Here is a 13,072-nt window from a genome sequence, read left to right as displayed (position 1 = left end):
TCTATCTTCCTTCAATGAAGAGCCAATTAAAAAATCTTGGAAAAAGAAATCGAGATTAGCCATATTTTATCTTATATTCCAGTGATTATCCTAAAAGATAAATTTGATGTCACTGTCCTATTTGAAATTATTTCCTGGAGTCTGTAACACTAATAAAACTTTTAAGGACAGCATATCATTCAATGTTTTTACCAAGATATTTGGACACCCTGGCTTATACTTACCTTTCCAGCCTCTCTCTGCTGTCAGTATGTTTCCAACACTCAAGGTCTGAACATAGTAAACTGGCTGTATTTTTCAAGTCATCCTGCTCATATCTGGGCCTTTCAGCATGTTACGCTTCCTCTGCACTTGACTGACCCTCACTCAATTCTTCATAAAAAACTGATGCATTAACAGTATGGGACTTTTCAGTCAGAAAAAGAAATCCTCTTACTGACTCTTTTATACTTGGGAGTACCATAGGATGCTATATCTTTATTAGTTTATATCCTCAAGAAAAATCCTGGTAATTTCCTTAATCAGTCTGTATCTATATGAAAATCAGTCTACACATATGATTAATACATACCGAGAACTTACTAAATTCATTCAATATAATATTCATTCATCATTTTATAGATAAAACAGACTTAGAATGGTTCAAAACTTGCTTGCTATCCCATAATTAGTAAGTTGTAAGAGTAGGACTTATTCAAGTCTCTTACCTTATGAAGTCTAAGTTATGGGACTTACTACATAAATCTGTCATAATCCATTAATTTTTTATAGGAAGACTTAATTCAGAGAATACTGACTTTATTGTCAATACAGGGCCACATTAAAATACCAGGGTATTTAACACAAAATCACAATTTCATTAAAAAATATATATATATTTTGGTTTTATCATCAATATCTAACCCTAGATGCTATCTTTTAGCTAAATGGGTAACTTCTTTCCCAAAGGCACTGCTGAAAGCCACATTCAGTAAGACCAATTCTTAGGAGTGGTGACTTCAGCACTACTCCAAGTGGGAAAATGAGATTGTGATACAGAGACCACTTTTTTTTTAAAAAAAGCAAAGGAAGATCAGCTTTTACTTTCTATACAGAGATATTCAAACATTTAAACCATCTTTTTTTTCAGTAGCTTGAATGAACAGAAAATAAAGTTATATATCATTTTTGAGACTTGGTCTTCATCAGCAACTCTCACTTCAAGGGCTTGGCCTCATACAAGGACATCCATCTTTCTAGGCATAAGGAGTATATGAGGAGCAACTTTTTTTTTGGAGAATAAGTGCTTTATGATGTTGTTTTGGTCAGAGACCACTTCTTATTTCCATCATTTCTTTCAATCTCACTACTTACCTGAACAGAGTACCCAAATAGGTGCAATCCTACAGATTCAAGTTAACCAATATAAATCTGCCCCTTAATTTTCTCAGTCTCTTCAGTGGTGTGATTCCTCAGCTTAATAACTTAGCTTACAAGAGGGAAAGAAAAGTTCTTCCATTCTTTAAAGACTAACTTTTAGACTATTATAGAATAAATCATATTTGACCTTTCTTCTGGTAAGTCCTTCTATTAATAGCACAGTATTGCTAACACTTTAAGTACCCTCTTCTGCTACAGAATGTAAATTCATTACTCATACTCAGACGTCAGCACACTTCTTGAATATGTGAGAGTTGAGGTTATTTGCTGTCATTTGTATCATCGTATTCCAAAAAGCATACCTCTTATCATTCCAAACAGCATGAAAAGTGAAAGAGAAAGTGTGTGTCACTCAGTAGTGCCCGACTCTATGTGACCCCATGGACTGTAGTCCACTAGGCTTCTCTGTCCATGGAATTCTCCAAGCAAGAATACTGGACTGGGTTGCCACTCCCTTCTCCAAAGGATGTTCCCGACCCAGGGATTGAACCCAGGTCTCCTGCATTGCAGGTAGATTCTTTACCGAGTTACAAAAGGCATACCTCCTATGAAATTAAGGTATGTTAAAATACAGGACCACCCTCAAATAACAGAAATGTTTAATAAAGTTCAGTAAAACAATTTTATTCAAATCAATTTAGCTGTTTTTTAAAATATATATATATACTAGTATGAAAAGGAATCCTTAATTCAGTACCTTCTTTGAAACTACTCCAATGAAAAGGTACACAGTAGGTGAGAAAAAAGGATCATAAATAAAAATTACTGGTTTCAATGAATTCCCTCTTTGACCATGATAGAAAGAAAACTACAGGGTAGGAAAAGATTTAAGAATAGGATAAAATGTAACAAATGCATAAATCCAGATCTGAACAGAAAAAATCTGAATTTTATGAGTTCCAACATGCAGATATTTAATACAGGCCTGACTTTTACTAATATGTGAAGTTATCCTATCAAGAATACTAAAATAGACAATTTATATATCTTATTTGAGAATCTATAAGTTTAATGCCAAAGTATTAAACACTTCAATTGACTCACATAATTTTGTAAACAAATGTACATTATCCTTTCAAGGATAACGTCACAATTAACAGACAATATATTTAATGGCACTAGCATCTAAAACCTAAGACACTGTACTTCTTCCTATAGCTTTGGTTTTTAGCATTCGGCTTATCATTTCAGAAACAGAGAAAACCAAATGCAAGTAGAAAAAGACTCACGCAAACAGACCATATTCACAACAGTCTTATTTGCTATAGTAGAACCAGAAGCTAACACTCCTGCTAAAGGAGTGAAACAAGTACAGAGAACGCACACAATATAGAATCAACCCTAGAACACTTATGAATGTAACAGGAGTAGCAAGCAAAAACACAGATTATACCCAAATGATCATCATCTTTTACCTGGATCTGGAGGGGCTTGTTGCTGCCAATGTGGATATGCATTTCCCCACCCCTGGGGAGCATAAGGGGCTGGAGGGCCACTGAAAAGACAGAAATCAATTTAAAAATACAATTTACCAAAATCTGGAACCTTTGAGGAAAAGCCAAGAGCAAAACTCAAAACTTACTGAGGAGCAGGGCCAGGCGGTCCCGGATTATAAGGTGCAGGGTTATATGGTCCCATTGGAGTTCCTGGTCCAGGAGGCCCAGGAGGCCCATGGGGGCCAGGGACACCATGGGGCCCATGGGGTACAGGTGGCCCTAAAGGATTTACTGGGCCCTGCAAAAAGACAAAAATCACAAAGACAATAAAGGTTAAACATTTCAAAGATCAAATAACCTTTCATTTCTACCCCTTTACCTACCTGTAATCTAAAATTTGTTTTTCCTTCATTCCTTACCCATGCTGCAAAAATCTAACTTTACCACATTAATGAGACATGTAAAATTAATTCAAATTAACAGTATTAGCAAAGAACTGATATATTTCCTTTATCTTCTACTCTTTTCCGACTATTCCCTTTTCCATTATTTCCCTTTCCTTGTACAATTCTTACTTTTACTATTCCTTTATCATCTTAATCACAGAAGCTTACCAAACATCAAGTTCTTTCCTTTACCTCTCTCTCTCTGCATCAACTCTACATCTACTCTCCTAACATTAATCAGAGAAATATCTTAACAACATAGTGAAATGGCTGTTGAATACTTTACCAATAATGAATACTAAATCAATAATATCTAGCAAGTTCTTCTTCAACAAAGTAGCCCTCCTCCTAGCCCTTCTGTCACTGAACCCCATTTGAGTCAATAATTTAAGTTCATTTTCTCCCTTACCCTTTATCATAATTTTCTAAATACAAAGATTCCCTTTTAATTGATTTAACAAGTCACAGACTATTTCATATCCATTTCATGTTACAGCATAATTAATAATGCTTAGTTAATTCCTTTTTGATAATCCAACTTGTAAGGACCACTAGATACCTGCTCTAAAATAAAATACTGTTAGTACTCACCATGTGACAATTTGAACAAAAATGCTTATTAATCTGTATTTGGTTGTCAATTTTCTCACAATAAAGCTAAACTTCAAGACTTTTAGAATCCCTTTATTAACATTATCCCTCATTTCTATTAGCCATAACCTATCCTTTCCGAAGAAGTAAAAAAAAAAAAGATTACTGGAAAAAAAGTAGCAACATTTTTATAGGGCAGGCACACTTTTAAGTGATAGACACATACTTCAAACATTTCATTCCTATAACCCTATAAGGTAGGTATGATTATCCTCACTTTCAGAAGAACGACAGGCAAAAAAGAGTGTAAATATCCTCCTCCAAGATCACGCAGTCAGTAAATGATTGAGAGTATTTTGAACCCAACTAGCCTGACTCAGGAGTCTATGTCCTTAATTGCTCTTCCAGAACAACCTGTCTCGTATGCCCATCAATCCAGATGCAATCCTAATTTTGCTAATGATAGCAAAATCCAAAACCAAGGCACACTAATCATTCCTCTGGCATCAATTCTTGCCATTACTGAGTCCAACAATTATTCTCCTCATGTTTTTGAACAATTACACTTATTCTCCTTATCAGAGAACTTAGAATATTTGTGTGTATTTTTAAGGTTAAGTGTCTTTTCTACATATATTTTTGTTTTCCCAAGCATGCAGAAACACCTCAGTCAGAGCATGGCAAACATCAAGGAGAATTTTCCTAAGATGTTCTAATTATTATTAATAAATTAAGAAGCTCGCTCACAATATGTTAATTCTTCACAGTGTAATAAACATAGTAAAGCAGTATTTTGGGGGCTCCAAAACCACTGCAGATGGTGACTTCAGCCATGAAATTAAAAGACGCTTGCTCCTTGGAAGGAAAGTTATGACCAACATAAACAGCATATTAAAAAGCAGAGACATTACTTTGCCAACAAAGGTCCCTCTAGTCAAGGCTATGGATTCTTCAGTAGTCGTGTATGGATGTGAGAGTTGGACTATAAAGAAAGCTGAGTGCCGAAGAATTGATGCTTTTGAACTGTGGTGTTGGATTAGACTCTTGAGAGTCCCTTGGACTGCAAGGAGATCCGACCAGTCCATCGTAAAGGAAATCAGTCCTGAATATTCATTGGAAGGACTGATGCTGAAGCTGAAACTCCAATACTTTGATGGAGTTTTGCCACCTTATGGGAAGAACTGACTCCCTGGAAAAGACCCTGATGCTGGGAAAGATTAAAGGCGGGAAGAAAAGGGGACGACAGAAGATAAGATGATTGGATGGCATCATCGACTCAATAGACATGAGTTTGAGTAAACTCTAGGAGCTGGTGATGGACAGGGAGGCCTGGCATGCTGCAGTCCATTGGGCTGCAAAGAGTTGGACTCAACTGAGCGACTGAACTGAACTGAAAGCACTATTTCCTCATTATTTTCAAACTTGGTTGGGCATCAGGATCACCTGGAACTTTCTTCTAAAATTAGACACTGGGCCCTACTACAGACATTCTGAACTAGAACTATATGTTACATGTCAAAATGTAAAGCACACAAGCTGTCTACATTCCAAATTCCCCCAGATGACTGTCTGGAGCCAGTCTAAGAAATAGGATAATAGGATAATGTAGAGTCCTACTTTAATGAAGGGGGAGGCATCTGATTCTTCTTTGCCTCACCAAGGTTGCCCTTAATAAATAGTAAGTAAGTAATAACAGTCACCAAGTCCTTAATAAATAGTGACTTCTGGTTAACTATCTATACCTTTTAGCATTTTTCACAACCCTCTACTAACTCTAATGTTATAACTCAAGTAATGTCATCTTGTCTTATTTACCCACACTCTAGTACAAGATTTTGAATACCTGTAACTATATAACTTGAACGTATGAATTAATGTCTTATTTAACTAAGAGAACCTGTGCTAACAAAAGGAAGTTTAAAGCATACTCACACCAATCTTTTCTTCTATGAGTTGCCGAGCATAGTCTATTTGCTGTGGAGTGCCACGAATTGTAAATAACTTCATATTAGGATCTGCATTAGGTGGAGGATTTCTCTGAAGTTCTATTCTTGCACCCGACTGTTGGCTTATGCTTTTTATGGTTTCACCCCCTAAAATCAAAACACAGTAATTTCTTTAAAGATTCATAGGATACAAGTGGAGCTATTCAAAAGGAACTGGTTACAATTAAGGAAGTTTTGAATAGTATCCCATCTGCCAATATTCTATTAGGAGTTTCCATTTATTCTACACTTTAAATCAATTTATAGATTATATAATCAATCATAATCATACATTTTGAAAGTTTTAAGACATAATGTCTGTACCCAACCTTAAAATGAATTATAATATCAACACTTGGTTCAAAGAAATTGCTTTTATAAGCAATGAGAAACTAACACAATGATTTAAAAATTCAAAAATTTAAAAACATGTGTCAGGAAAGAGCAAAATAAAAACACTCAAACCATTTTCCAGGTGAGAAGAAAAGTTTTTTACACTAACAATTAAACTGCTGATCCTCTTCTCTAGAAACCAATGTGATTCAAATCCCACTCTAGATTTAAGTACATATAAGGCCCTTCATTTAGGCTTTAGCTGTTACATATCAGCATAAGAACACTTTCCTACTAAAAGACAGCCAAAGAAAAATCATTGCTACTCATCTACAACAGCAACAGAAAATAGCATCCAGATAAAGCGTTAAATTATTAACCACACATTAATAGTTTTAAATACATTGCCTTTTCCTATTATTAATCCAGTTTTCCCAGTTGGGACAATGAAATTAAATTCCTGTAGTCCACCAGGTGGTCCCATGTTCCAGTTGCCTTGACCTCTACCTCTTCCTCGACCACCAGGTCCAGGTCCACCAGGATTACCAGCCTAAAGAGGGCAAAGACAAAGTCAGAAATATACTCTTCTTTCCACAATAAAATTATTGCATGTCTATTTTCCTCAACTTTCATTTTCCTAAATCTGAAATTTAGAGAAGCTGGGAGATGCCATCCACCCACAAATCAACAACCACCCACCACCTTTTATTCTTTTTTAACTGTGGTGAATAAACTAGTGCATTTATGTAGCTGCCCTCCTGCTCCAAGATGTGTATCTTAACGCAATTTAAACTTTCTAGCAATTAATAAAGTTTCATCAAACAGATTTTGATTTAAAAACTATGGAGGGGGACTTCCATATATAATGAAGGGAAATATTCTTTAAATGAAAATAAAACAATGAAAATATTAACATTCTATCAAACCTGAACACTTCGAAGAAGGTCTGTAATAATTTCTGCAGCATGTTGACATCTGTCTGGAGGTCCTGTTATTTGTGCTATTCTATCAGGTGTTGTTCCATCATCTTCAAAACAATGAAACCAAATTGGATTAATTTAACATTAAATTAATGACTGTCAAAAGAAATTGCCAGCAATGCTTAGAAAATTAAACATAAGTACTCACCTGGCTTAAACTGAATTCGAACACCAGCATCATTTTGTATTTTTTTAATCATCTCTCCATTTCTTCCTATTACAATGCCAACAGCAAATCTTGGAATGGGGACCTTATGCAAAGAAAACTAAGTATTAGGAAAGCCATTTCCTGAAAAATGTATCTGCCTCAAACCACAGAAGCACTTTATTTATACAGAAGAGGTTAACAAGATACAAAATACACTGTATTCTAAGTTGAAAAGTTAGAGGGAAGGTGGTACAATACAATGTTAGAGAAGGCTATGTAACACAAAACAGGAAAAATCCTACTTTATTTATGGACTAGCATTCAATCATTTCTGAATTGGTATTTTTACTTACATCTATTCCTTCATTTCCTCCTATTCTTGACCCATACTCATTTCGAACTTCTCTGAAACCACCTTGATCACGAATTAACTCTAACACCATCTCCTTGGCTTGCTGAAGTAGAAAAAAAATTATCCAATTTAGGAAGTATGTCTCAAAACACTGCAATTATTCATGCATGTTTTGCCCGCTGTCATCCACCCCAAATCCCCCTCTGTAAAATATAAACTTAGGTTTACTTGAACTTTGTATGGGTCTCCTGTAATCCTAAGAGGTTTGTCAGCACCAGTATTCTGAGGTCCATCTTGGATCATAACCATTTTAACTCCAGCCCGTTCCTGTTAATCATAGAAATCAGATGTATTAACAAAAGGGGAGGAGGAGCAAAACAGGCTTCAAAATAGACAGAAAGTAATCATTTTACACAGTAATACCTGAAGTTGTTTAATAGTCTCTCCCCCCTTTCCAATAACTAATCCTGCTTTGCTAGCTGGAATCATGATTTCTTGAACTGCATTTCCTGGCCCATCACCATGATGGAAGCCAGGGGCTGGTCTTCCTTTTTCAACAATCTGGTCCAGTAACCGTTTTGCTGATCTGTTAACAAATTAATAGTCAATACAAAATAATCAGGTATTTCGTCCATCCCAATTCAGATTTAGGTGGCGCAAAAGTAAATTTTAAAAATTCAAAGAAAATATCATCAATATCAAAGACTGAAACCATGCAATACATTTTCCAGGTATATAATCTTCAATATTTTCGAGAACAGTATGAAACTTCCAACACCCTAATTCTAAAGTTATCTCAGAATAAAACTCATTTATTAAAAATTAACTGATGCATTTATTTTTAAAACTTTACTTTGGTTACTCATGTTAAAATTTATTTGTTCATTCAACAAATAATTTAAATATGTCAACTATATATGCCAGGTACTATTCTAGGTTGGGGTTACAGCACCGAAATAAACAGTCAAGGTATTTGTTGGTGTGGAAGAGAAGGTTAAATAAACAACTCATTCGTTAAGTGCTATAAAGAATACTAAAGCAAGATAAGGAGGACAGATTGTATGTGTGTGTGAAGGGATGCTATTTTACGTAAAACTGATGAATGAGGAATTCCCTGGCAGACCAGTAGTTAGGACTCTGCACTTCACTGCAGTGGGGCATGAGTCCAATCTCTAGTCAAGCAACTAAGATCCAGGGAAGCTGCATAGTAATGATCAAAAAGTAAATAAATAAAAATAAACAAAAACTTTACTGATAAGGAGACATTTATGCCAAGACCTGAACTAAGTACAGGAGTGACTATGAAAACATGTGGGGGAAAAACATCCCAGGGAGAAGAAATAGGAAATACAAAAGATTCACATGAGAAGCATTCTTGGTGTCCTGAAAAAATAGAGAAGAGGCTAAACAGAAAAGAGGCTACTAGAACAGACTGAGCTGGGAGAATGGCAAAATATGAAGTGAGAAAGGTGGCAGGGAACCTGAGCCATGATAAAAGACACTGACTTCTACTGTAAATGGGAAAGCATTAGAGGGTTTTGAACAAAGCAGTATATGAATTGACTCACATTTTAAAAGGATCAGTGAGGCTGTACTATAATTGGACAAAGCTAAAAAAACAAAAAAACGGAAACACCTTGCAGTAATAAGGCAAATGGTGCCAGAAATAAGGTGACATGGTAGGTGGCAAGAAGAGGCTGAATTCCAAATAAATTATGAAAGATAAAATGACCAAGAGTTGCTTATGGATAAATGAGTCATAAAAGAAAGATAAAGTATTAGAACAGTTGTCATACAATGAAATGAGATGAATTAGACAAGTAAAAGAAAAAGCATGGACTGGAAAAACAAGCTAAACTTTGAGATGTCTAAAAGACATCCACGTGGAGAGGATACTGAGGAACCAACAGGATGTATACATCTGGAATTTAGGGAAAGGAAACAAGGCTGAAGATTCAAGCATTGACCACCTTTCAACTTTTTTGGTAAAAGAGACCTGAAAAATAGAAATGTGGGGTTCAAAGATGGTTTTATGTTCAGACAGCGGGATTTTTTAAGCATGTTTATGTGCTATTAGAAATTTTCTAGAAAAGGGGGAAAGCAATAGTGCAGAAGAAAAGTTGGTTCAATTGCAGGGACAATATCCTTCAGGAAGGAGGGACTGGAACATGATTTTCATACTTACTGGACAGACTCAGGTGTTCCAGTTAACATACAAGACCTTTCTGGAAGGCCACCACTGTCTACAATTAAAAACAAACCAAAATCTTAGGCCAAGAAAAGAGTAACAGCATCATTTTCACTAATAACTTTAAAAATGCTAGTTTTCTTGTCACTTTGAAAATTATAGCAAGAGAATAACATTACCAGGAGCTATCTGTATTTTACATCCAGATTCCTGTTGTATGCGTGAGATCTGTTCACCTCCTCTGCCAATTACTAGTAAGAAAAAAGAAAATTATTTGCTGAAAGTATATTTTGATTATGTCTTTTCAAAGCTTAAAAAAAAATTAGATCACTTACTAAATCCAACCATTCCATCTGGAACTTTGTATTCTTCTGTCATTACAGACCTGCTAAGAAATGACAGAAACTAACATTTTTCTTTGAAGAAAAACAATTTGTTTACAAATAAAAATAAACATAGAAATCTTACAGCTTCTAAGAGCTTAAACCAGGTTTGTAGGCATACAGTTAAAATACTCAAAAGTCAAAATATGAGGCCTACGTAGCTAAAAAAGCAATTGGGGTGCAGTTCAGAAGTACCATTTTAAGTTATTTTAATCCACTTTAGTTTTTCCAAAGGGTGGCTAATTCTACCCATCCTTACAAAGTATAAATGTATCTCACTCAAAAAGAAAACCGATCCTTTAACTATTACCTATATGAGTCAAGGGACAGGATTCACACACACAGACACACACACAAAGACATGTCTATTCACTACATACTAACTTGGTTATATTTCACACAGAATTGAACTAAAACTTGCAAAGTACTCTCAGGAAAACTTTTATTTTACTGTACCTTTGCTGTTGATGCATCGGTGGTAACTGTGTTCCAAAAGCTACCAAAAAATTAAATGAAATAAAAATTATTTTGTTTAAATGGACAGATGTTTAACAATATAATCATTTAAAGCAATTCTACAATTTTCCCCTGACGTAAGACAACATCTTGAAAAGAATAAAATTTTATGCACAATACTTAAAAATCAACAGAGTCGGCAAGAAACTCAGCGAAAGGGCAAACATTATTAGCAACAGCATTAGAAAATGTCCTTTTTCAAGTGTTAAGCAAAGATTAAGAAATAGAACTATAACACTTATGTTCACAGCAGCACGACTCACAATAGCCAAGACATGAAAACAATCTAAACGTCTGTTGACAGAAGAATGGATAAAGGAAGATATGGTATATATACACAGTGAAATACTATTAGCCATAAAAAAGAATGAAATATTGCCATTCACAGGAACATGGACGCAACTAGATATTATCATACTAAGTGAAGTCAGAAAGAGAAAGACAAATACCACATGATATCACTTATATGTGGAATCTAAAATATGACACAAAAGAATCTATCCAAAAAATAGACTCATGGGCAGAGAACAGACTTGTGATTTGTGAAGGGGGGTGTTGGTGGAGGGATAGAATGAGAGGTTGGGGTTAGCAGATACAAACTACATATATACGGATAAGCAACATGTTCTTACTGTACAGTACAGGGAACTATATTCAATATCCAATGATAGACCATAATGGAAAATATAACAACTAGCCATCAATTAAAAAATGGGAGTTGTAAAATTGAATACGTAAAATGATTTAGCAACCAATCTTATATACACCGCCATAACAGAAGTGGAAGATTATAAAGATAGAAGGTATATTTTTACACATAAATTCATTCAAAAAGAAAATTTATGGCCTTCAAATAATGTCAAAGATACCACAAAACATAGGAACAAAATCCTGTTATTAAAATCTAGTTTTTAAACAAATTTAAAATAAATACTTACAGTCATTTTGAGGAGCAACTTTCTTAGCATCTGGCTGATCTGCAAAATTAAAGAGTCTTTTAATTTTTTGCCAATAATGTAAGACTCAGCTCCCCCATACCCAATCAAGAACACCAATATAAACATTTATTGAAATAGCTGAGGGTATGGTTTATCATTTGAACCAAACCACCAAAACTCAGCCCAAACACTTAGAAATCGAAACAAAGAAAACTGCACTTCTTTCATGCTCTTCATGTTTAAAAGATGCACAGACATTAAAAGAAAATTCTTTTTTGCTCAATCAAATCACTGACCTTAACGTATGTCAATCACTTTAGAATGATACAAGAAAGTATTTAGTCCATTAGTTAGCAAAACATCACATGCTAAAGTCTAATGATGCTTCCCACTGTAGGAACTGAAGATTGGAAGGAAAAGAACCTATCAAAATGTGAAATTTTGACATATCAAAAGCTGAGTGTACCTGACAATGAACACAAAGCTATGCAAAATAAGTAAAAAAAAAAATCACATTACAAGGCAATCTCACACTAAACTGTTCTACTGTTCCTAACCAAACATTTCACAGCATAAACAGCATAAACTTCAGCAGAAACTCAACAACTACATGACTTCATCTTTATCTACATCCTTTACACACATGAATACAATGCATACCTTAGAATAGGCAACCTACAGCTCAAAGTACTACATTCTCCTCCCCCCTTCAAACTTAAATGATTAAACATCAGAATGTTGTGCAGCAAAAATTCAGACACATAATCCAAGAAATATTTGTGTCCATTTAAGAATCCACTGGTTTATTTCACGTTTACATACTGAACACAGGTAATAAATAAAAATTCCTGCCTTTAAAAGGAGAGGGCATTCCCTCCCAGTGTGTTGTACTGCTCGGACTTGTCCAAGAGCCATCTACACATAAAATAAAAAGAATACATTACATACAACATCTGAAGCATCATTAGCTCATTTTTTTTTTGTATATTAAAACCTCACTATAAATGTGAAAGACACTTAAATAAAAGGAAACCAAGTACTCCTGATCAAAAGCTACAAATACATTCTATAAGCTCATTCAGAATCCTCCTTTAAAAAAGAATAAAAGGGCAAAAAGAAAATGTATCAAAATTCATACATCAAATCTAAAATAAAAAATACGTGCAGACTTCTAAGTTCAGACGCTTCAACAATTATGTTTTTTTTTAAAAATACAAAGCACTGTATATCTACTGTTATAAGCCACATTTAGAGTTAAACCTGAAACACAAAACAAGGTACTAAAGCAAACAAAAAGGTAACAATGGTATAACCTGCAACACACGAAAGTAGCAAACTATATAGCAACTTCAACCTT

At 34.7% G+C, this 13,072-nt stretch overlaps 1 protein-coding gene across 39 annotated transcripts in view; it reads right to left on the bottom strand.

The window, feature by feature from the left end:
* FUBP1 (far upstream element binding protein 1) overlaps positions 1-13,072 on the bottom strand; it is a 34,283-nt gene that overhangs the window by 14,274 nt on the left and 6,937 nt on the right. For 14 of the 39 annotated variants that reach the window (XR_014054103.1, XR_014054104.1, XR_014054112.1 and 11 more), the window contains 14 exons: positions 11,716-11,754; positions 10,718-10,757; positions 10,214-10,263; positions 10,058-10,129; positions 9,876-9,933; positions 8,114-8,276; positions 7,919-8,017; positions 7,692-7,793; positions 7,339-7,441; positions 7,137-7,237; positions 6,619-6,760; positions 5,825-5,985; positions 3,002-3,153; positions 2,835-2,914 (listed from right to left, as the gene is read on the bottom strand). Coding sequence is in view for 26 of the 39 variants with exons in the window: in XM_081491725.1 (XP_081347851.1) it covers positions 2,835-2,914; positions 3,002-3,153; positions 5,825-5,985; positions 6,619-6,760; positions 7,137-7,237; positions 7,339-7,441; positions 7,692-7,793; positions 7,919-8,017; positions 8,114-8,276; positions 9,876-9,933; positions 10,058-10,129; positions 10,214-10,263; positions 10,718-10,757; positions 11,716-11,754 (1,362 nt within the window). In the remaining 13 variants the exon portion in view is untranslated. Of the gene's footprint in view, positions 1-2,834; positions 2,915-3,001; positions 3,154-5,824; positions 5,986-6,618; positions 6,761-7,136; positions 7,238-7,338; positions 7,442-7,691; positions 7,794-7,918; positions 8,018-8,113; positions 8,277-9,875; positions 9,934-10,057; positions 10,130-10,213; positions 10,267-10,717; positions 10,758-11,715; positions 11,755-12,567; positions 12,631-13,072 lie in introns of all 39 variants that reach the window. The other 25 variants (XR_014054101.1, XR_014054099.1, XR_014054107.1 and 22 more) reach the window with 3 other exon arrangements.

This window comes from Giraffa tippelskirchi, chromosome 5, assembly GCF_054371585.1.
Source record: "Giraffa tippelskirchi isolate mGirTip1 chromosome 5, T2T-mGirTip1v1.2.pri, whole genome shotgun sequence".
Lineage (NCBI taxonomy): Eukaryota > Metazoa > Chordata > Mammalia > Artiodactyla > Giraffidae > Giraffa > Giraffa tippelskirchi.
This window is presented reverse-complemented; position numbering and strand designations above follow the sequence as displayed.